The sequence below is a fragment of the Leptonychotes weddellii genome, chromosome 5, assembly GCF_054177405.1.
Source record: "Leptonychotes weddellii isolate Sample4059 chromosome 5, ASM5417740v2, whole genome shotgun sequence".
Taxonomy (NCBI): Eukaryota; Metazoa; Chordata; class Mammalia; order Carnivora; family Phocidae; genus Leptonychotes; species Leptonychotes weddellii.
The window spans coordinates 154,648,629-154,670,090 of NC_138373.1; the positions used below are offsets into that span (position 1 = coordinate 154,648,629).

The window sequence follows — 21,462 nt, forward strand, 5'->3', positions numbered from 1 at the left end:
TGCCTTTGCATATGCTGATCCTTCTGGCATGCTTTCCCTCATCTTGACCCAGATGCTCCTCCTTTAGGACCCCCCCCCGCCCAGGTCTCCATACCCTGCCCTTCTGTTTTCACCCTCTCCCACTGGGACGAATTGTCTGTGGGATTCTGTGTAGTGGCCATCCCCCGTTCTGGACCGAGGTTCCCTTGTAGCTGCCATTTCTGGGGCCTATGCCCACAGCCTGGCCTGAGGCCTGCCACCTAGCTGATACTTGCTGCTCCCTGCCCCCATCTTCCCACCTTGCTCCTGGCTGAGCCCCTCTGCCCACCAGAACCTGGCCCTGCTTAGGTCCCTTCCGGGCCCTCCGGAGTCAAGGTCGGGGTCAGGGTGTGGGGTGCAGCAGAGGTGGCCATGCGGCCAGGCGCGTGCCTCAGGGGGAAGGTGGCCCTGGCGGGCGGGCTGCAGACCTCCGCAGTGGGTTGTCCCATAGAGTGTGTAGCCACGGTGACACTCGCACTGGAAGCTGCCCGGGGAGTTGATGCAGATGTGGTCACAGGTCCGCTCGAAGGAGCACTCGTCGATGTCTGTGTGGCCACAGGGAGACAGTGTAGGGAGGAGTTTCAGGGCGCTGGGTGGGCATGGCCTGGCACTCAGTCGCTCAACGCGCACCTGCACGCAGACAGTCCCTGGGCCCCCGAGGCTTAGGGCACAGCTGATCCACAGTGAATGTCGGCTTCTGGTCACAGCCTGATTTTCCAGTTTGTCTCCGTTAACCTTATGTTTCTGGGTTAGAAGCCATTTCCCATCTTTTCTGGAGGTGGGGAGGGTGTAAGTACTTTGGATACCAGGTATTATGTCTGCCATTTTAATATCTCACATTCAGGTGTGATCAGGATGAATGTTTAATCTGCATCTACAGCAAATTGATGGGGGCTTGCCTGAGGAGACAAATGAACTGGAACACGAAACCAGGCCTTCTGGATGCCGACCACAGTGTGTTTTCCTATCACGCCAAGAGATCTCTTGAGAAAACAAGGAAAACAGCCCAAAGAGAAAGGGGTATGGGTGGGGGGATACGCTACCCATAAGGGATAACAAGAAAACCTTGACAGTATGTGAAATTTGATTCTGAGCTTCCTGGCAGCCAAGGTAAAAAGGAAAAAGGGTCACAGGGTGCGTGTTACTGGAAAGGAGGAAATGAATCGCATGCTCATAGAAGACAAGTCTGTCCTGGCCATAAATTCTGAGGAAAATGGCTCTCATAGGACAGCTGATGGGGGCTCCTGAGGGCAAAACAGCCACTGGCCCACCTTTCCATGGGCACTGTAGTTGGAGGTCATTCTTTGAATATATTAGCTCATGTGACTACACGTGTTGATGATATATGTGCGTTTGTAATAATTCTAGCACAAGGAAGGAATCACACTGTGGGTGCTCAAAGGAGGTTGTGATCCCTCCCAGCAGGGGAATCTGGGAAGATCTCCTGGTACTTGTGGCACCTGGACTAGACCTTGAAGGGTGGGACTAGCTTGGAAGGAAGGAATGGAAGTGGGGGAAGGGCACCACGAGCAAAGGTTGGGAGGGGGCAGCACGGGGCCTCCAGGGGACTGTGTGGAGCTCAGGGGGGTTGGGGAGGTGGCTGAGGTCCCCATCCCAAGGGCCTGAGTGCCAGGCAAAGGAAATTAGAGCCCAGGGTGGTGCTGGAGCAGGGCTGGGACATGGTCAGAGCCCTGGGGCCTCAGAGAGACGAGCCTGGTAGAGAGTGGAGAAGACTGGCTGGAGCCCAGAAGCAAAAACATCATGGCCTCCTCCTCAGTGGTGGGTGTCTCACGGGGCAGCTGGGAGTACAAAGTCAAGGGCCCTCCTTTAGCCCTCCACAGAACTTGGCAAGGCAGATGGAGAAACTAAGTCAAAGTGTAGTGGAGTCTGGACAGGTGAAGTGCTCCCAATGGGCCCTCACGCCCTAAGGGGAAGACAGAGCCAGGAGACCCCTCAAGGAATGAAGAGGCTGAGCCAGGGAGGGGAGGGGACTGGCTCGGGTCATAGGATGGGCTCAGGACAGGCTGGCCCTAGACCCTCCCTTACCAGCCTCCTGCTCTTGCCTTCCTCTGTGTCCTTGGGAGAGCACATCCCGTGCCCCCGAGGGCCTCGTGCTGCCCCAGGGCCAGCCCTAAGCTGCACTGATAGGCCCACTGAGCCATGTGCAGTCTGCCACTCCTCCGGGAAAATGCCTATTTCCCAGTGACCCCTTCCCCAGGAAGCCTTCCCTGACCAGTCTTTCCGCTGCCCATCCTCTGGGCTCTCACTGCATCCCGGATGTCTCCTGGACTTGTGCTGGACTGTGATTCCTGGCTTCTGCCCAGACCTCACATCACCCTGGTGGCTCCTCGCAGGCGCCCAGGAACCCTAAGGAAGCACTGCCGGAGAGCGACTGCAATGTGCCACGCCTCCCACCAGGCGGCGGTAGCGCACCTCCGAAGCCTCGGAAGGAGGCCCGGGGGCCACCGGGAGGACAGGGTGCTGGAGCTGACGAGCTCTGCCACCGACTCACTGTGGTAACCACCCCCCGGCCACCCCCCCCCCCCCGCCACGTGCTGATGCGCCTCCGGGCCTCAGTTTCCCATCCATAAAAGGGACGGTTGGACCTAGAGTCATGAAGGACAGAGAAGGCGGGGAGGGCAGGTGCACACTCGGACCGGCCCGCGGGGGCCCACACACCCTGGCCCTAGCCCCCCTCCCGCCCCCCCCGGAGCCCGCGCAGGCCCGGGAAGGGCGGGGCGAGGCCGCCGGGGGCGCACGGGGGCTCACCTTGGCACGTCCGCTCGTCGGTCAGCAGCTTGTAGCCCTTCCGGCAGCCGCACTCGAAGCTGCCCACGGTGTTGCGGCAGAAGTGGTCGCAGCCCCCGTTGTTGGCCAGGCACTCGTTGATGTCTGCGGGGCGCCCAGCGGACGGGGCAGGGCGGGGCGGGGCGAGTGGGCCGGGCTGCCAGGTGGGGGGAGGCCCGCCCCCGCCCGTCCCTGCGCCCGCTGCCCGCCGCGGGCTCCGGTCCCCCCATCCCCATCGGAGCAGGCGGCCCAGGGGCCTGGCTCCCAGCGGCGGGGGGCCGGAGGCTGAGTTACGCCGCCTCCCCGAGTTGGCGAGCCCGGCGGGCATTCGTGGCAAAGAAGGGAGGGAAGCGATGGCTGCTGTGCGGGGCGAGACCACGGGGACGGGGGACGGGACAGGACGACACTCCGGGAGGCAGTGCGGCCTGGAGCGGGCTGGCTGCTTCCCCATGGCTGCGACCCGGGGCGAGCTCCTGGGCCCCTGGAGCCTTGGCTCCACCGCCTTGGAAGAACAGCATGAGGAGCTGATGAACTAATGCTCCTGGGGCGCTGGTGCTAAGTGAGTGTCAGTCAACAATCTGTAGGTTTAATGCCCCTGTTTTGCTGATGGGAGGCTTAGAAAGGTAAGGGTGTTCCTGGGCTGGCTGGCTTCCCCCTCTAATTCAACCTGTTGGTTTGAGCAGTTTCTTCACTCAGCATCCAATGGACGAGCTGTGGCTGGACCCTGAAGGTCACCTGGCCTAACCCCATGCAATGAATGACCCCTCCCAAGCAGCCTGGCCAGCGGCGCATACCTCTAGCGACCGGGCCGCTTTCTCCCTCGCAGCAGCAGCACCGCCTGTTGGCTGATGCATCACAAACATCCCCCTGACTCCTGTGAGTTCCCTCCTGCCTGCCCCCCCTTGCCCTGCTTATCTGGATTTTGCTCTCTGGGCTCCAGGCCAGCCTGGACTGTGTTGTCAGAGACCCTGTCCCTGAGATGTCTCTTCTGACTCCACAGTTCCTCTTGGGCCCTGAGCCCAAAGCTCCCCATGCTGACACGACCCAGCACGTACTAGCAGAGCTTTCAGAACAGGGTTCTCGGGGGGCCTGGGTGGCTCAGTTGGTTAAGCGACTGCCTTCGGCTCAGGTCATGATCCTGGAGTCCCGGGATCGAGTCCCGCATCGGGCTTCCTGCTCGGCAGGGAGTCTGCTTCTCCCTCTGACCCTCCTCCCTCTCACGCTCTCTGTCTCTCATTCTCTCTCTCGCAAATAAATAAATAAAATCTTTAAAAAAAAAAAAAAAAAGAACAGGGTTCTCACCCTGATTTGGAGGGGGTGAAAGGAAGTGAAGGAAACCAGAAAGGACTTCTTGGAGTCGGCCACCGGGCGCATCTCAGCAGAGCTGCTGACTCGGACTCCCACCCTCGCTGAGCCTGTCCTGAGTGTGAGGGCCCGGGCCCCCTGTCCTGAATAAATGGCACTGCCCAACAAGCAAGGTCCACCGGCCGCCTTTGTGCTGAGCCCCCTGGAGGGGACTCTGGCCCATCCCAGCAACTCCAAATCCCGGATGGCACCTCACTTTTTTTTCCCTCAAACCAAATGAGCTAGACCTCACACCTGCAGAAAAGTCCCAAAGTGGTGTTCCCACAGAATGTTCCCCAACAACAAACCCCAGGTGTGTGGTCCGGAGCAAGGCTGAGACGCCCCTGTGGGCAGTTCTCAGAGCCCCAGGGAGGGGATCTAGCATAGCACAGGGCCACAGCAAGCCTGCCAGGGTCGGACCCCAGAGCGGCTTTCCTGGGGGGCCCCTGTGGGACCAGGCCTTGAGGGGTGCGGGGCACCCAGTGGGCATGCCCTGCATCTCCTTGCCCTTGGCTGCCTTCCTCCCGACCCCAGGCACCTCTACCCCAAAGACCCATTCTGTTCGCATGTTCTGGTGACTTTGGCACCAGGAAGGTGGCAAAGGAGGGGAACCTGAGGTGGTCCCCACTAAGGGAGGTCTGCGGGTCACCAGACCTGGCCCCGAAATCAGATCCTGGCCTCTGAATACAGTAGGTGCTCTATGTTTGCACGCCGAAATGATCACTAAAAACAATGACTTTTCAAGTCCAGGAACTCTGCACACGTGATTATTCCAGGAACAAAAATGCCTAAGGGTGAGCCCAGACCCCACAGCAGGTAGTCAGACCTGCTGGTGCTCACTGTTCCTACTGGGCAGCACCTCATGCTGGTGACCAGGCCAAGCACTTTCTGGCAAAGTCTTGTGTGATCTTCAGAACAACTGGGGGACCAGATCCCCCATTTTACAGAGGGGAACGCAGCTACACACAGCAGCCGAATTGGGGCCCAGTTCCAGCCGTCTCCAAAGACAGGCCTTCTCCAGAGCACCGTGCTGGCCCTGCAGCCTCCAGAGAAAGCAGACATTAAGTTCAGTTGAGGGCCCATCCTGGGCAGAAGCCTGGGCACCTCTGTTATCCTCTCCCCCTGGGGATTATAGGAAGACAGGGAAATTTCTAGCTAAAAGCCTCTGGCAGGAGAATGGAGATCTGTCTCTGCTCTGTCCCGGCTAGCTATGTGATTCTGGGCAGGGAAAGGCACCTCTCTGAGCCTCAGGTTCCCCATCTGTGAACAGGGTTGGGAACAGGTGCCTCTCACAGACTAAATGTGCAGAGCGGGTCTGCCTCCTCAGGAATGCCAGGCCTTCTGGAACCCCCAATCCCATCCCCATCCCCATCTGGGCCTGTCGGCGGAGGGCTGTCATGGCAACCAGACAGGCCATGGGAGGCATGTTTGCTTGAGGCCAGGCTGGTGTGGCGGCTGCCTGGGGGTCAGAGTGGGGGAAGCACCCCCAGCTCTAGCCAGGATACAGTCACAAAGCCCGTGGACCTTCATTCTGACGGGACCCCGGGCTGCAGTCTCTGCTCCTCTCTCCCCTTCCCGCCCTTCTAAGGCTCCTCTCTTTCCTCACTGTGCTCATGCTGCCCCCGACCCCACCAGGCAGCCAGCAGCCCCCTACTTGTCTGCAAGTCTTCCATGGCCCCCGGTCACCCCAGGATAAAGGGCCAGCCCCTTTTTGTAGGCCCCTCCCTGGGCATCCTGGGCCTGGATGCCCTGCCCTCCTCTTTCCGCACACTTGGCTTCTGCCTTGGCAGCCCAACTCCGGCTGCCCCACCCGGTGCGGCCCCCACACGGCCGGCCCCTGGAAACAGCGGCCTCCCGGGGAAGCCTTCCCTGACGTTCCCTCCAGAGTTCGCTGTCCCCTTGTCAGGGACACAGATTGGGGAGCTGGCTCCTGTCTGGAGCCCCTGGGCCCAGCATGCGGCCTGCACAGAGCGACTGCCCAGCAGCATTCACTGAGTGGATGAAGAATGAAGGAGTCGGAGTGGCTGAGAGAAGGGTTGGGTCTTGGGCCGCCAAGGAGAACCTTCGGGTGCATCAGCCAGTCAGTGTTCAAGCAACAGGGGGAGGGGGGAGGAGCTATAGGAACACACAGTAGGACAAATACTCCTGCTCCCCTCTGCCCATTCCCGCTGAGGGGGCACAGCGTGGCAACCCGGGGGCCATGTGGAGGGCTTCCAGGTGGGAGTGGGCTGGCATCACCCTAGAACAGCCTCGTGGCGGGGGGGTGCGCTGCTGGGCAGAGGGCAGGTGAGGGAGGAGAGGAAACAGGTGGTAGGTGGGAGTTCTCCCAGACTATTCTAGAAGATGTTGGGAGGAGGGGCCGGTGTCTCTGAGGAAATCCAGGTTCCAGCTCCGGGAGTCAAGGCCCCAGAACTCCCTCCTCTCAGAAGGGCCAATCATCAAGGTGCCCCCTTCCCAATATCAAGCGGGTGCAGCACTGAACAGGGGAACAGGGTGCCTTGAGGCTGAACCCCTGCACTGCCCACACTCTTGAAACAGAGCTTGGGGCAAATCCTCCTGCACCACAGCCCCCATGTTTCAGGCAGAATAACCCCCACTTTCCCATGCCTGTCTCCACCTGCCCGTGTGACCCCTGTGTGCTCAGGGCTTTCAGCTCTGGATTTTCCAGGACCTTTGTTACCTTCACCCTCCAGCTATCGGTCTCACTTCACAGTGGCTTTTGGCTTCCAGAATACACTGAACCTTTGAAATCACTCCTTTGATATCCCCTTCTGGGCCCTTGCCAGGACCAGGGTGTGCATGCCCACTGGGGAGCCAAAGCCTCGGGCCGGGAGTTCCCAGCTGGGCTTGTCCTGCCAAGTGCCCGCGCCCTGACCTGCACTTCTCCCGTCCGACCCGGGGAGCTCAGGCTGTTCGCTCCAGGCTCTGAGACGCCCAACCTGGGGTCTGGAGGTCAGCCTTCATTTTCCAGTGTTCCCTGATTTAAGGATGTTACGCAGTTTTTGTCTAGTCCCACAATACTTAAATTCTAACTCCGAAAGGGGCACCTGGGTGGCTTAGTTGTTAAGCGTCTGCCTTCGGCTCGGTTCATGATCCCAGGGTCCTGGGATCGGGCCCCACATCGGGCTTCCTGCTCTGCGAGAAGCCGGCTTCTCCCTCTCCCACTCCCCCTGCTTGTGTTCCCTCTCTTGCTGTCTCTCTCTCTGTCAAATAAATAAAATCTTAAAAAAAAAAAATTCTAACTCCGAGGACAATATCCGGACTGCTCGTTTCTACCACCATGGCCGGCGCCTGGGTCAAGCCATGTCATCCCAGCCTGGGTGATGACAGCAGCCGCCTCGCTGCTCTTCTGGCCCCCGTCCAGAGAACCCCGCCCCAGCCGTGGTCGGGGACCGGCTCAAAAGAAAAACCCGAGTCTGTACTTTCCCTGCCCGGGAATGTCTGGGGGGCTCGCCAAGGCTTGAAAGGATGAAGGGCCGAGCCCTCCCCAGCACACAGGCCCTGCACCATCTGGCCTGGGCTGCCCCACATCTCACACACCTGGGCACACTGGACCCCTTTGGGTCCTTGCACCCCTGGCCTCTGCACCGCAGCCCCGGTGCTGTGGAAAGGCCGCCCCGACAAATGCCTCTCCCCACACCCTCCCCGCCGGGGCAGGGCAGGCTCTGCTCCTCACTCTTCTGCTGGGCTGTACGTCTCCATCCAGCACCAAGTAGTAGGTAATACACGTTTATCTCAGTGATTTTAAAAATTGAAAAACTGTCTTCTGCATCCGATAGAAGATCCCCGGGGTCAGGGAAGGTCTGCTCCATTCACCTGTCTCCCCAGCCCCTGCACAGGGGAGGAGCCCAGAAACCCCATCTGGGTTGAATGAATGGAGTGAATGAGAGGACCTGCCGCCTGCAGGGCAGCGGGAGGGAGAAGGTCCGGGCAAGGGCAAAGAGCTGAGCGGGGGCAGCCGTGGTTAAAGGGCTGGAGTGGTTCAGGAGGAGCCACGGGAAGCAGGGTGGGGGGCTTGGCGGGGTGGGCCTCCGGCTGTGGGGAGCTGCCCTCAGCACCTCCCCTCCCCCAGACACGAGGTGGGGGTGAGGCGGGGACAGGTGCCCCCCAGGCCACCAAAGGCCAGGCGGGGGCAGTAGAGGTCCCCGCAGGTGCTCTGCTTGGGCACGGCTGTGGGCGCGGACAGGCTGGCTCCTGGCACCCACTCCTGGCCTCACGTCAGGAACTGAGACGTGCCCGCCCCTGGGGTCCCGTGCCTGGGAGGGAGGCAGCGTGGCCTGACTTTACCCACTTCTGCCCCAGCTCTGAGGGCATGGGGCCAGGCCTGCTGTGTCGCCTCTGGCTGTGGGGACAGCTGGGACCGCGGGGAGCCCTGGCCGGTCCCCCTGGCATCTGAGTCCGCATGTTGCCACTCGGCTCCATGAGCAGGGGCTACAGAAGGGCTTTATTTTCAAATAAACAGGTGGAAGGACTGTTATTTTTGTCAATAATCCCTAGTTTCTTCCCAGCAGAGCAGTTAGGAAGGAGAAGTCATATGCTATCTATTTTCACAGGCTTAAAAAAAGCCCCCCTCGGACTATTTAAAACCACCGGAAACCTCCACTGTCCGTATTGTCACCCACTGGACTTTGGAAGTTCAAGTCCTCTGCCCTTCCGCTCATGGCCCCCCAGCCTGGCCTGCTCCCTGGCAAGGTGGGAGGCAGGGGGCCAGAGGCAGGGGGATTTGAAGGGCCAGGCTGGTGCCGAGCGGGCGGTGCTGAGGGGCTGCACCTCCCTCCCTTGCAGGGGGCTCTGGTGGTCCCCTCTACTCCCTGCCCAATGGCCGCGGCTGTTCAGGGCTCCTTTGTCAGGGCTGCAGGGTGGCCCCTTCAGTCTCCAGAGCCCAGCCAGCTCTCACTTCCCCGCTCCCCTCACTCGTTTCCTGAGGGACCCCTCACACCCCAAGCACTGCTGGAGGCACTCAGGAGCTCTGTGGGGTGAGTCAGGGAACACGCGGGAACAGAGCAAGCCCTACCTGCTCTCGCTTCCAGAGGCCAGGAGCTCGGCCCGCTCCTGTGAGCTCCTCCCATCCTCCCAGAGCCTCGTTTCTAATTGCAAATGGAGGTCCTTCTGCCTCCCCAGTCCCCCGCTGAGAGCCCCCACCATGTCACTGTCACTCCTCCAGCGACAAGGACACACAGCATCCTCATTTTTCTAACGGTGGCAAGAAGACAATCCCATCCCGGTACAAGGAGACCTGTCCTTCCCAAACCCCCCCGGGTTGTGCTGTTGCCCCAGCTCCGCCAGATGTGACCACGATGGCGAGGGTGAAGAGATGGCCAAACCAACCCCCCCCGGCTCCCCCAGGGCCACGGTGAATCACTGTGGGCCCAGGAGGTCCCGCAGCGAAGACACCGTTAGCCTAGTGCAGTGGGCAGCCCTTTTCTTGGACAGAAGGACCCTATCAACGCAGTGTTCCCTTGAACCCTGCTGGGGAGCCCTGGCACGGCACCCCCTGCCCCTGCCCGAGCGGCTCCGCGCTGACCTTTGCACGTCTTCCCGTCGGGCTGCAGCGTGAATCCCACGGGGCAGCTGCACCGCACGCCAGTGGCCGTATCCCTGCAGGTCCGGTCGCAGCCTCCGTTGTTTACTGCACACGTCTCTGGGGGGGGGGGGCGGGAAGAGACAGAGATGCTCAGTCTCCTCCGACGGCGGCCACCACCTTTCTCCATCCGTGGGGGGACCACCTGAGACAGGACACCTGAATTTGAGTTCTGGCTGATCCCCTCTAGCTGTGGGCTTCCCTGAGCCTCAGGCTCCCCATCTGTAAAATGGGAGAATGGCACCATTCCTGTGGGGCTGCCGGGGAGGACCCACTTTGATGAAGATGATGGATGGGTAAACGTCTGCACACTAGAGGGCTGTGCTGGTGTAGAGGTCACCGCCGACAGGTCAACGTTGCTGAGATCAGCCTGGCTGGTATTTAGCTGCCCAGGGCCAGATTCCTAAACCCTTGTCCTGCCCAGACTTGGACTCCAAACCCAGACTCGCGGTCCCTGGGGCTCCCAAACTGGTCTCAGAATGGACTGGCTTGTGGCCCTGGCTGTGGAGTTTCCAGGGAGGGGTTCCCCGAGCCCGCACACCATCCATCACCTTGATGAGGCACTCAGCTCAACATCTGTTCTCACTGAGCCATAAGCTAAAGGCGTCTGGTTTTTGTCCACTTGAAGCTTGTCTAGTGTTTTTATTCCCTTTGCAAATTCAAAGGGCCTGGGAAGGCTGGGGCAGAGCCTAGGTCACCGAACCCGTCGTGTGGTGAGAATGATCCTCCCCAGGCCTGGAGAAAGGGCTGGCAGAGCTGGGTCACCAGGGTGCAGGTGGCCCGCACACGGAGGAGCCCATTCCTGGGCCTCTGAGCCTTTCAACCTGGGTTTCTTTCTGAGCATCTGTGTGCTTTGATCTTGTGGGAACTGTGCCTGAGTGGGCTTTCCTCTTCTCTTCAATGTTGGGAGCCAAGGGCCCCATCTTTTATAACCCGAAACCCTTTGCCTGCCTCCCTTGGCTTCCTCTGGGCACCTGGCCCTGTGGGCCTTTTCCCTGAAGGTTCCCCCTAACTGGTTTATTCTGTCTGTCCTTCTGTGGTGTCTGCATTCCCACAGGAGTGATCACTGAATACATACCCCAGGAGTCCCTGCTGCTAATTATACCAAATTCATGATGCCTTTCCTTTGAACTTCAATTTGTGTGTACGTGTGTGTGTGTGGGGGGGGGGTGGGCAGGGCAGGGAGGGGGGAAATCGGGCTTTCCCTTCTGTGTGTGTGTGTGTGAGGGTGCATCTCTGTGATCCTGCCGGGTTGAGGGGGCATAGCAGGTGTCGTCCTGAGCATCCTGAGCACAAGGGCTATGGGTGGCTCTTCATGTGATGCTCTGAACAGGGCCCTACTTCTCGAGGCTAATGCCCTCACCATGATAGGATGAGCTGTAACTGTGATTGAAAGGCGAGTCTCCCGAGCCTGACTCTTCTCTGTGTGTCTCCACAAATCTTAGCCCTCCAGCTGGGTGTGGGCAGTTCTGTGAGCCTTCCTGCCTCTGTGTGTGCTGGTCCAGTGGCGTGGAGACCTCCTGCCTGCTAGCATCCCCAGGCCCAGCTCAAAGACCACCTCCACAAGGAGCTTCCCGAGCCCCAGGTGCAGAAAGAAGGCCACCGCCCTTCCCTGCACTGTGTTGGCCTCTGTTAGTGGGAGCCAGGCTCTGACTGGCGTATGGCCCACTCAGGCCCTCTTGGGGCAGTGGAGGTGGGCGGGCCAGGGTGTGAGCGTTGGCCCTGTCGCTCACTGAGTGACCCAGGCAGGCTACCCCTCGGGCTGGACCTCAGCACCCACACCTGGCAGGTGAGGACGACAAGCCTTCCCTCTCGGGCCTGAGGTGAGGATCAAACTCCCCAGGTGAAGTGCCTGGTCTGGGTCCTGGCAGGTTGGAGTTGCTTTGCAAATGGTAGTTTCTCCCTCCTGGACTTCCAACCAGAGAGGAAATCCTGCCTCCCAGCCCCAAATCAAAGAGCCAACGCAGGCCCCAGGTGCCTTTTCAGCCTTTTATGTGGGAGAGCCCCTCTGTGGAGAGGGGCCCGAGGGCCTGCCTGCTCTCCAGGTGCAGGTAGTTAAGCCTCAGGCCCTGGAGAACTGGGACTGGGGCATGGCCGTGACCTTACTCGGCAACAGTGATGGCGACTGGGCCTCTCTGTGGTAGTGGAGGTGGGGCGTGGCGTGGGCACTGGGGGCTGTGTCCCTGAGAAGTGACCTGGCCAAAGGGGCTCCTGTTGGCCCTTCGCATCCCCGGAGGCCCCGGTGGGACTCGGAATCTCGGCCTTCCAGAGCTGAGGGGCCTTGGCACCCACTGCGCAGGCGGAGGCCAGGAGGGGGCTGGGGTCAGCGTGGAGAGTCACGCACTCTCTAGCCTCTCCCTTGCACTGTGCACATGTTTAATCTCCCATGTTGCCCTAGACGATGTTTGGTGCCTAAACTTCAGGTTCTGAGAGAGTGGCTCTGGGCCCCCAGGGAAGGCCCCGTGGGCTGTTCTGGCTGCTGACCCCTTCGTCCCACAGCACTTGGTTATGGCGGGTCACCCGCTCCAGTCCCAACTCAGCCTTCCAAGCCTCACGTCCCCTAGGCTCTTAGCAGCTCTGTGAGGTGGCTCCTGCCCTTTCCACCTCTCTGGCAAGGACTCCGCCCAGGGTTGTGCGGCTCGTAAGTGGTAGAGCCGGGGGGACCTGCTGGGTCTGACTCCAACCCCCCTGACAGCCCCAGCCCCAGGACCCCACAGCGCCAGCAGGTACTATACTCTCCGTATTTCGCCCTGACGCTGCCTGTTCCAGGGCTCCCCGCCTCTGAGCATGCTGCCCCCATCCACCCCCTCGCCTGGGGCCCCCAGGCCTGGTCTTGCTACTTTTTTAGCATCTGATTCTGGCCCCTGCCCTTAACTGCTGCCATTCTGGGTCAGGCGACCAGAGTCCTCCTTAGTGACATTCACAGCCTTGCCATCGGTCCCCCTCTTCCGGACCGCTGGCTCACTCTGGGTGAGCGTCCAGGCTCATGCAATAATGTCAAGAGCCAATACTTACTGAGGCCAGGCCCTGTGCTGAGCGGGGAAGGGGCAGTGGACTGAGCAACCAGCTACCAGCCTGTCCTCTATGTTGCCTGGGCCACTGCACCTGCCAGGCCCCCAGCATCCCCTGCACAGCACAGGGTTGGTGGCTGTGTCATTCTGAGGTTAGCAGATGTACACGGCACAATGCGATATGCACAGAAGGGAGGATGACAAAGTCTACCCAGTCCTTTGGGCTCAAGTGGGGGTTGGGGACTGAAGGCTACAGTTACAGGACGGGCCAGCCTGGGTGGCACTGAGAGCTTTGTCCCTGGGAGCTTCCAAGCAGAGGCTGCCGGGAACTGTTGAGGGAGCTCCTTGCCTTGGATGGCGATCAGCCTGGGTCCCTCCCCCTGGACCGCTCTCTCCGCCTTGCCTCTCTGTTTCCCAAGACTAGAGGCCACCCAGGCCTGGTACTGGGCCACCACTGTCTCAGATGCAGAAGCCAGACAGCCTGTCCTCTCCTTTGACTGCAGACTCACCCCGAATGCAAACAGCAAACATGGGACAGTGGTGTTGTCTCTGGCTTTCAGGGTGGGGGATGCAAAGGGGGTGCTGCAGGTTGCCCTGTGAGGCCACACCCCATCCAGGAGCCCACGCTGCCAAGGGCGGCTAGAGTCCAGGTGCCATAACTTCGGTGGTGCGAGGGGGAAGAGGGCAAAGCTGAACCCCAGAGTGCTGTCCCAGGGAGCTGAAGACTTTCCTTTTGGACTCCGTGAGCCCTCTAGTCTCTCCAAGAGAGCTACCGGGTCTTTCTAAAGCCTCTCCTCTCCTCCTGGAGGGAACAAAACCTCTCAGGGCACAGCCCTCTATAGCTGACAAAGGATCTTCTCACCCACTGACCTCACAGCAGCTCCAGAAGTTGGCTTCTTCTGCAGCCAGAGAAACTGAGGCTCAGGGAAGTTCAAGAACTTGTCCAGGCAGGATCAACTACCTATTGTGAGACCCCGTGCAAAATAAAAATGAAAGGCCCTTGCTCAAAAACTAAAAATTTCAAGACAGAGGCAACCGAACACTCAACCACCTGGGGGCCCTTCTGAGGGCAGGGCCTGGGGCATGTGTACGGGGCATACATCCGTTGAGCCAGCCCCGTGTCTCAGATCCCTCAGTTATTTGGAGAAGCCAGTATTTGGACCCAAGGTTGAGGGACTCCAGACGGATGAGTGAGCCCGACCAAGCCAGAGAGCTAGGTCTTTGTTGGGGGTCCTCCGAGTGCTCACAGCGGGGCAGCGGAGACGGGCGAGGGGGGAGAACTCTTACCCCACGCGGCCAGCCTGGGCATGGGGGGAGGTTAAAGTGGGAAGGGGCCTGAGCGTAAACCCCTTCGCAGCAGGTGGGAAAACCCTAGATGTGTCACCAGGCCGGTCTTCGGTCCTTCCCCTGGGGCATTCCTGCTCTGGGCCAGGCCCGCCAGAGGCTCTGGACACAGAGACAGAGCAGATGTGAGCAGGGGAGGCCAGGCCTGGGCTCGGACGGAGGGCTGCTCTTTGAGTTGGCACTGCCTGTTTGCTCTGCCCTAGGTCCGGGGCAAGGTCTGGCAAGGCCTGTGAAGGACAATCTCAGCCACAGGGCAGTGGCTGAAACATGAGCTGTGGAGTCAGAAAGTGGGGGTGCATACCTGGCCCTGGGACCTCGGGCAAGCCCCTCTACTCCTGGAGCCTGGGCTTCCCGACATGCAATGTAGGGGTGATGGCATTTACCATGGAGTGTGTGCAAGGCCCAGACAAGTGTGGACATCACAGTGCTTTGTGAATTGTCACAACAGTGACCACACGCTCACTCTCGAACCTCTGCACAGAGAGTCTTAGCACCCGGTCAGTTGCTGATTCATCTGAATTCCTGCTCTGTGTGGGGCAGATATGCCTCAGAAAGTCCCTGGTATTTTGGAGACCTCAGCTTGGTGGGGCGGTGGATGGGTTCACTGCTCCGTCTAAACATCCTTGGTGCTGGGTGGCTGCGAGCTAGGAGCTGAGCTAGAGACGGGTCTGACACTGACCCAGGCCTCCAGGCCTCAGGGGCTAAGAGTTTATCAGGGGAGACAGAATAGGGCCTGGACTCTGCCTTTCTCACAGGAGTCCGGGCCCCCTCCCCCAGCTCACCCCATCACATCCAAGCATGGGCTCTACAGAAGGCTCCCTTGGCCTAGGCTCGTTCACCCCTCAAGACTCTGGAGGCCCCTCTAAGTTCTCCTGAGCCCTGCTGGCTCTCCCAGGCCCCAGGCTTCTGTTCAGGTGGTTGTCCCCCCCCCCCCCAGAGACCACTCACTCCCCAGGAAGAGCTGTGTCCAGGGGGACCCCATGCCCAGCATAGGACCAATTTCTGCTGAATGATGGGCTGAAAAAACAAGCCTCTGCAGAAATGAGGTGGGGTGAGGTGACCAAGCCCCCGCCCCATGCTGGGCCTGGCAGGGGGAGGGTGCCTAAGATGAACCTGACGGCACAGAGGACCTGCGAGTCTAGCAGCACCAGCCAGCAGACGGGCACCGGGCGAGGTGGAAGCTCACGCGGGCTGACGGCAGGCTGAGTGGCGTCACCTGGCTGAGAGTGCCCTGATGAGAACTGGACGCGGGTCCAGAGGCCCGAACACCGCACTTAGTTCCCGATGCGCTGTGGGACTTTAGGCAAAGCACCGTCCCGTCTCTGGGCTGTGGCTTTCCCCCTGTGGTGTGACTGGGAATCCCAGGCTTGTCTCCAGGGCAGGCGTCAGGCCCCGCCCCAGAGGCTCTGATCTGGTGGCTGAGGTGTGAGCCCCGTGACCCACAGAGACCCTGTCAGCCCAGACATCTGCCCTGTCCCTTGAAGGGACACCCTGGTGGTGGGAGCAGCCCAAAGCTCTTGCTGCAACCTGTCGAGGCCTCAGTCAGGGCTGGCCCACCCGCCCTTCTGCCACTAAGATCAACGGAAGCCACTGGGAAGAGGGGTGAGCCACTGGCTCTCCCAGCCCAGCCGCGGGATCTCTGACCTTTGATCTCTCCTCCCTCAGCTGATTCCTGAGCCTTCCATGGCTCCTATCACTTTGGGATAAAAGCCATGCTCCCTGGTAGAGCTCTGCACACTGGCCCGGCTCTCCTGCAAGCCCATCTCTTTGTGCCGGCCCCACTGACCTCTGGGTGGCCCTGTGGCCCATCACGGGCACTGCCAGCAGGCCGATGTCCCTTACTACTCTGGCACAGTGAGGTTGGTGGTCTTCCCGAAGTCCCTTGGGCAGGTGAGAAGAGTCAGGCCTCAGGCCGACAGCAGAAGCCGCTTCCCCAGTCACTCAGCAGGGAGTGGGGAACAGGGCTCATCCCTGTCTGCTGCCTGCCCCCTGCTCCTAACCACACCGCCTCTCCGCCTCTGCCTGGCACCCCTGCTCTGCCTCAGCCAGCAGATGCCCACTCCTGAGAGCACTCTGCAGAGTGTGGCTCTTGCCCATGAGGGGAGAGGTGCCACGAGGGCCGGGCGCTGGATGCCTCTGCCCTAGGAGCACCCGTGGCTCCGAGGAAAGCTGGGACCTGGGGGACATGCCGGGGAAGGGGGCAGGGCAGTCGTGGAGGCCAGGACTGCAGCCCCAGCAGGGAAGGGGTCCCAAGCCGGGGTCCGAGGGGAAGTGGGAAAGGAGGCCTCGGAAGCCCCGCTTGGCACCCAGCACTGCTCTGTCACATCGGAGGCCAGCGGACCTCTTGGCCCATGGTTCTCAAAGGGCCGGCCTGGCCGTGAGGCAGCCTTGGGGGCTTCTGGATTCTGCCCTTGTAGCACGTAGGTGGTGACTATGAGACCCCCCTGGGCCCTGTGCTGACTCTGGCCCAGCTGTGTGGAAGGAACAGGCCCTCAGGCCCACACTGCCCCACCAGCTCCGTCTACCTGGGACCCGGCCCTGCTCAGGGCAGTTTGCTGTGTCAGTGAAACTGTCCTCCTGGAGGCGCTGGGCGGGCTCATGGTTTCAGGGGCGACACCCTCTCACGGGCCGGCCTGGTGCGTGGGATTTCCACACTGGTGCTCAGAGCGCAGGACCCTTCTGGACCTGAGGGACGGTGCCTCGCAGTCTGTAGCAACAGGGATGGGGGCCGAGGGCAGAGAAGAGGCTGACCAGGAGTGAGATGAGCAGACCTTGGGGAAGTTTCTTCAACCGAGGTTTTATATTAACGCAGGTGGCAGGAGCAGAGCCATGGCAGCGAGCCTTTTCCTGGCCTCTGGCTTCTGCCTTTGCTCTGGCTACTAAGGGGAGGGGCGTTGAGAGCAGACAAAGTGGGGCTTACAGGCACCCTCTTGTTTGAGGCCATCCTCAGGAGGGAGGGGGTGGGATCATTATGCCCATTCTACAGAAGGCTCATGAAGGCCCAGTTAGTGACCCTTCCTCGGCACTGTCTTGCCCCCTCCACCATGTGGGACCATGGAGGCTTGGGGGTCAGACCCTTCTTTTCAGAACACCCACGACTAGCAGCTAACGCTCCCTGAGCACTCACATGCCAGGCGCTCTGTGTCATCTGCCCACCTTTCCCTAGAGGGAGTGTGGGGTGGCATCGTGGGAAGGGCAGGCCTGTGTGACACTGGGTCAGCCGCTCATCCCTGGCCTCAGTCTCCTCATCTGTAACCTGAAGGGCACCCTTGCAAGTTGCTGGGAACATTTCCATGTCCAGGTACAAAAAGACTCAGCCCAGAGGCTGCTCAACAGAGGGGAGCCTTGTTCCAGATTCCTGACGGCTGTCGGGATTCAGGGAAAGATAGGTCAGAGGACAGACCGGGGCCAAGGGAGGCAATGTCCAGCATCCATACACCCCTATTCCCCCTCCTACCCTGTGACTTCCTGGGGCCAGTGAAGCTGGCACATGGGTCCTGCCTTCCCTCTCAGAGCTCTGGCCTGTGAGTTGGGCAGACCTCATGGAAGGGTCCAGATTGCAGGTGCCTGGATGGCCTCTGAAAGGCGCTTGTTCACCTTGCTGGTTCTTTAGGCCCCCTTTCCTATGGCACCACCACCTCTGACCTGACCAGGGTCAGGCAGGCCCCAGGCTTCTCGCCTCATGGCCTGGGCCCAGCATTGGAATCAAGCACCCTAGGAAAGCTCCAATGGCCTGGGCAGGAGAAGGTAGAAAGAAAGAATGGAATGTGGCTGGGCAGTGCCATGAGCCACATGTAGGCCAGGCGTCCCACATCAAGCATCTCATCCAAGCTGCTTCAGAGTAGAGACTATGGCCCCCTTTTGGCAAAAGAGAAAACCAAGGCTCAGAGACGTGAGGTGCCCCCAGCCTGGAAATGATGCTAGTCATTGGGGAAGTCAGGACAGAGCCCAGGTCTGGCTCCAGAGACTGGGCCTGGACAACAAACTGGAAAGAATCACCGTTAGCAAAACTCCAATCAAGTGCTTCGAAGAACAAATGCATAGTTCTTCAAACAAAGATACAGCCTGGCTGAGCAACCTGGAACCACCCCAACTTCCTTGGGACAGACCCAGAAGTCTCGCTGCAGGAAGCCCTGACCTCTGGCTACTCCTCGGTCAAGAGTCAGCCGACAGCTGGTCTGCAGCCAGCACTGGGCCTTCCCTTGCTCCGAGCCACCCAGCCACCCTGGAGGCAAGGGTGGGCCTGAGGAGCGGACGGAGCAGGCAGCAAGGAAGGCTGGACCATTGCCTGCCCAGGTGCCTGGGACGGGAGGGGAGCCGTGGGCGGCTGACTGGGGCTCTTGGTCACTTTCGCTGTTTCTGCACACAGGGGCTCCTCTGAAGAGTGCAGATGAACAAAAGATCCCATTGGTAAAATAAAGATGCCCCGGGCTCTGGGGTGCCTTCCATCTGTGGTTTGGAGTTTAAGCTCCAGGAGCCTCCTGAGTGTGTCAGGGCAAGGAGCCACGTCAACCAGTAAACACATCAGGAAGTGGGCCATTAGGGGGCAGGGGGCATTGGGGTCACATCCCAAAGGGCTTTGGGACCCATCTGGACCAAATCCTGAGGGGCCAAAAAACCTAGGGAAGGGTGAAGGCAGGACAGGGAGGGGGCTGGGGACAGGGTGTTGAGGCCCGGAAGGAGCATGTGGGGGTCAAGTGTGCCCAGCTGCCAGTGGGACGGGGTGGCATGAGCAGCTGGGGGGGGGAGGCCGCCTCCTACCTGAGGGGCTCCCCTCAGATAGGCTGTGTCGGTAGGAAGCTTCTGCGGCAGTGTAGGGCAGGGGCTGTGTGGGAGAGCAGGCTCCAGGACTAAGTCACAGGGAGGCTTGCAGAGGGTGCCCTGCCACAAACCAGGAGGCATTTCGCACAAAGCCTGGGAGCTGGGCCAACAACTGAGAACCGCCCATGATGCTTCTATAGGCCTCTCTGATTGAGGAAGCACTTGCCCAAGGACCACTGTCCCAGCCGACCCTTGTCACAGCCCCAGAGGCTGGAGAAACACGAGTTGCCTTTCTTTAAGTCCTGACAGGGGAAGGGACTTACCAAGGCCATCCGGGGGGAGGGAGCAGCAGGGCAGGCCAGGTGTCCCCATGCCCAGTTCACTGGTCCAAGCACGGCCTCCCCCAGGGAAGCCACGAACACCCGCCTCTGAAGAGCCCCGTGACCCTGGCTAACGCCTCACCTCCCTGAGCTGGGCCACCTCTGCCAGGCGATGAGGATGGCACTCTGTCCCTCAGTCCTCAGGGGTCACCCCAGCTGCCCGTCTGACCACATCGTGCTCTCTGTAACATGACTGCGCTCTCTGCCTCTGCCTCCGGCTGCATGAGCACGCACCGGCTTCACGCCTTAGGGTTCTCTGCTGGCAGCCGTGCCCCCGAACCCCCCGTCTGCTGCAAGTTCTGAAAGCCAACTGGGCCTGAGCCCGCATTTCTTGCTCGGTTCTCCCTGAGCCCACCACTCAGACAGCAGCAGGGCCCCCCGCTCCCCATCTGCGGGGCCTGGGGGAGTGCTTGCCCGCACTGCCCTGTGTGCAGCGGGGGAGGACACACATCACCCGCACCTGTCCCCCTGCCCTCATTCTGGGGGCTGAGAAAGTGATGTTTGGAAGTATGCCTTGTGTTAGCTGTGCCCCCCAAGGGGACACCTCGCCTGGTTTTTATACTTCATGAGATGAGCATACAGACTGGCTAGAAGCACATTCAAATTTCATCTGGGGCCCAGAAAGAGGGGAAAGCTGTAAGGCCCCAGGTTCCAAAGGAAGCCAAGGGGCTAATGGGGGAGTGCTCGGGGCCTCTTCAGGGCAGGGGCAGGACTGCTCCCTCCAGCCAGGCTCGGCCCTTGGCACCAGGAACCCCGGTTCTGCCCAGACTCCCTGGGAGGCTGGGGGTGAGTCATGCCCCACTAAGCATGCCCCGCTAAGCTGAAGTTCTCATCTGGGCCAGCCAATGAATGCCCTGCGCCCTCTTGTCTGACAAGCCCTGCCTAGCACCCTGCCTCCACCCTCCACTCTCCCACTCAACTACTTACGCAAGTCACCGCGACCCACCTCCTTCCACCAGGCCTTAGGGCATATGTGGGGTGAGTGTGTGTTGTGTGTGTGTGTGGATAAACTGAGGGCAGGAGCTCAGGACCACAGCTGGGGTCCCGGTTGACCTGGTACCAGTTCACGGACAGGGGTGAAGTCTGACTACCTTGGTTCTTCCTGCATGAGAGCCCAGTGCCTGGAGCTTGGCGCAAGGTCTGCCCAGCCTTTCCCTCTGGCCGGCCTCCTACTGAGCACCTGGCCTGGGAAACGGCCCTGTCTCATCACCTCCCTTGTCTCAGATCTGCCGGAGCCCCTCCCCACTTCCAGGCTTGCCCAGGGTTCTGGATCTGGGTCTGCCCCCTTTCTCTCCCAGCTGGACACCTGCCTGTGGGAACGGCGAGCAGTGAGGCCCCACTCTACCCCAGGCACGTCCTCCAGGAAGCCTTTGTTCACGCTCTGTGCCAACCAGCCTTCCCCGTGCTCCTGCTCTGGGCCAGGCCCTGTGCTGTGCCCCCGGGGGCCATCAGAGCTGGCACAGACTTGGCCTCTGCCCCAAGTCGGGGAGTCCCAGGCTTGGGACAAAAGAGGGTGCTGGTGGAGGAGGGGCAAGAAGCGGGGATAGGGGTGGCAAGGAGAGTCTAGTTAGGTGTGGATGAGCCTTTGCCAGGTAGAAGTGTGTCGGATGGCACCTGGTGAAGAGCGGGCATGGCCCGGATGGGAAGCTGCACGTGCAGGACTTCTAGAAGGGGGATTTCAGGAGGTGACTGATGCATGGGTCTGGAACCAGGGCTGGTGTGGGGGGGTGGCCTGGGAGGTTGGGGAAATCAGGAGAGGCCCAGGGACCCTGGAGATGGTGGCTGTAGAGAAGAGGTGGCAGGTGGGCAGCCCCTGGGGAAACAGAGGAGCGGGGAGCCAGGGAGAAGGAGTGTGAGTGTGTGGACATGAGCCAGACCTCTCAGGGGGTTGTATGGTTAAATGAGGCTGGGGAAAGCACGGGGCTCAGTCTGCAAGCCCCAAATGTCGCCACGACCACAACTGCTCTGCTTTCCCTGGTCCTCCCCGGCCTTCCAGGTCTCCAGCCCCTCGGCCCCCTTCCTGGAACTTTCTCAGCGGCTCCCCTGTCTGCCAGGCCCCTCCACAGTTTGACACCACCCCCTGGGAGCCCCGCTAGGTGAGAGTGTTATGGGATCATGCTGACTCAGGAAGGGAAGCCTGGCTCACAGGTGGAGAGGTGTCGGGAGATGGGCAGGTGTCAGCTGTGGGAATGCAGGGGGGGTTCCTAGTACCTTTTTGGGCCTCCGTGTCCTCATC

The 21,462-nt window shown here is 60.6% G+C and overlaps 1 protein-coding gene across 2 annotated transcripts in view; it reads right to left on the reverse strand.

Moving 5' to 3' along the window:
* SCUBE1 (signal peptide, CUB domain and EGF like domain containing 1) overlaps positions 1–21,462 on the reverse strand; it is a 140,866-nt gene that overhangs the window by 30,637 nt on the left and 88,767 nt on the right. For both annotated transcript variants that reach the window (XM_081822583.1, XM_081822582.1), the window contains 3 exons: positions 9,674–9,790; positions 2,788–2,910; positions 447–563 (listed from right to left, as the gene is read on the reverse strand). In XM_081822583.1, coding sequence (XP_081678709.1) covers positions 447–563; positions 2,788–2,910; positions 9,674–9,790 — 357 coding nt within the window. The remainder of the gene's footprint in view (positions 1–446; positions 564–2,787; positions 2,911–9,673; positions 9,791–21,462) is intronic.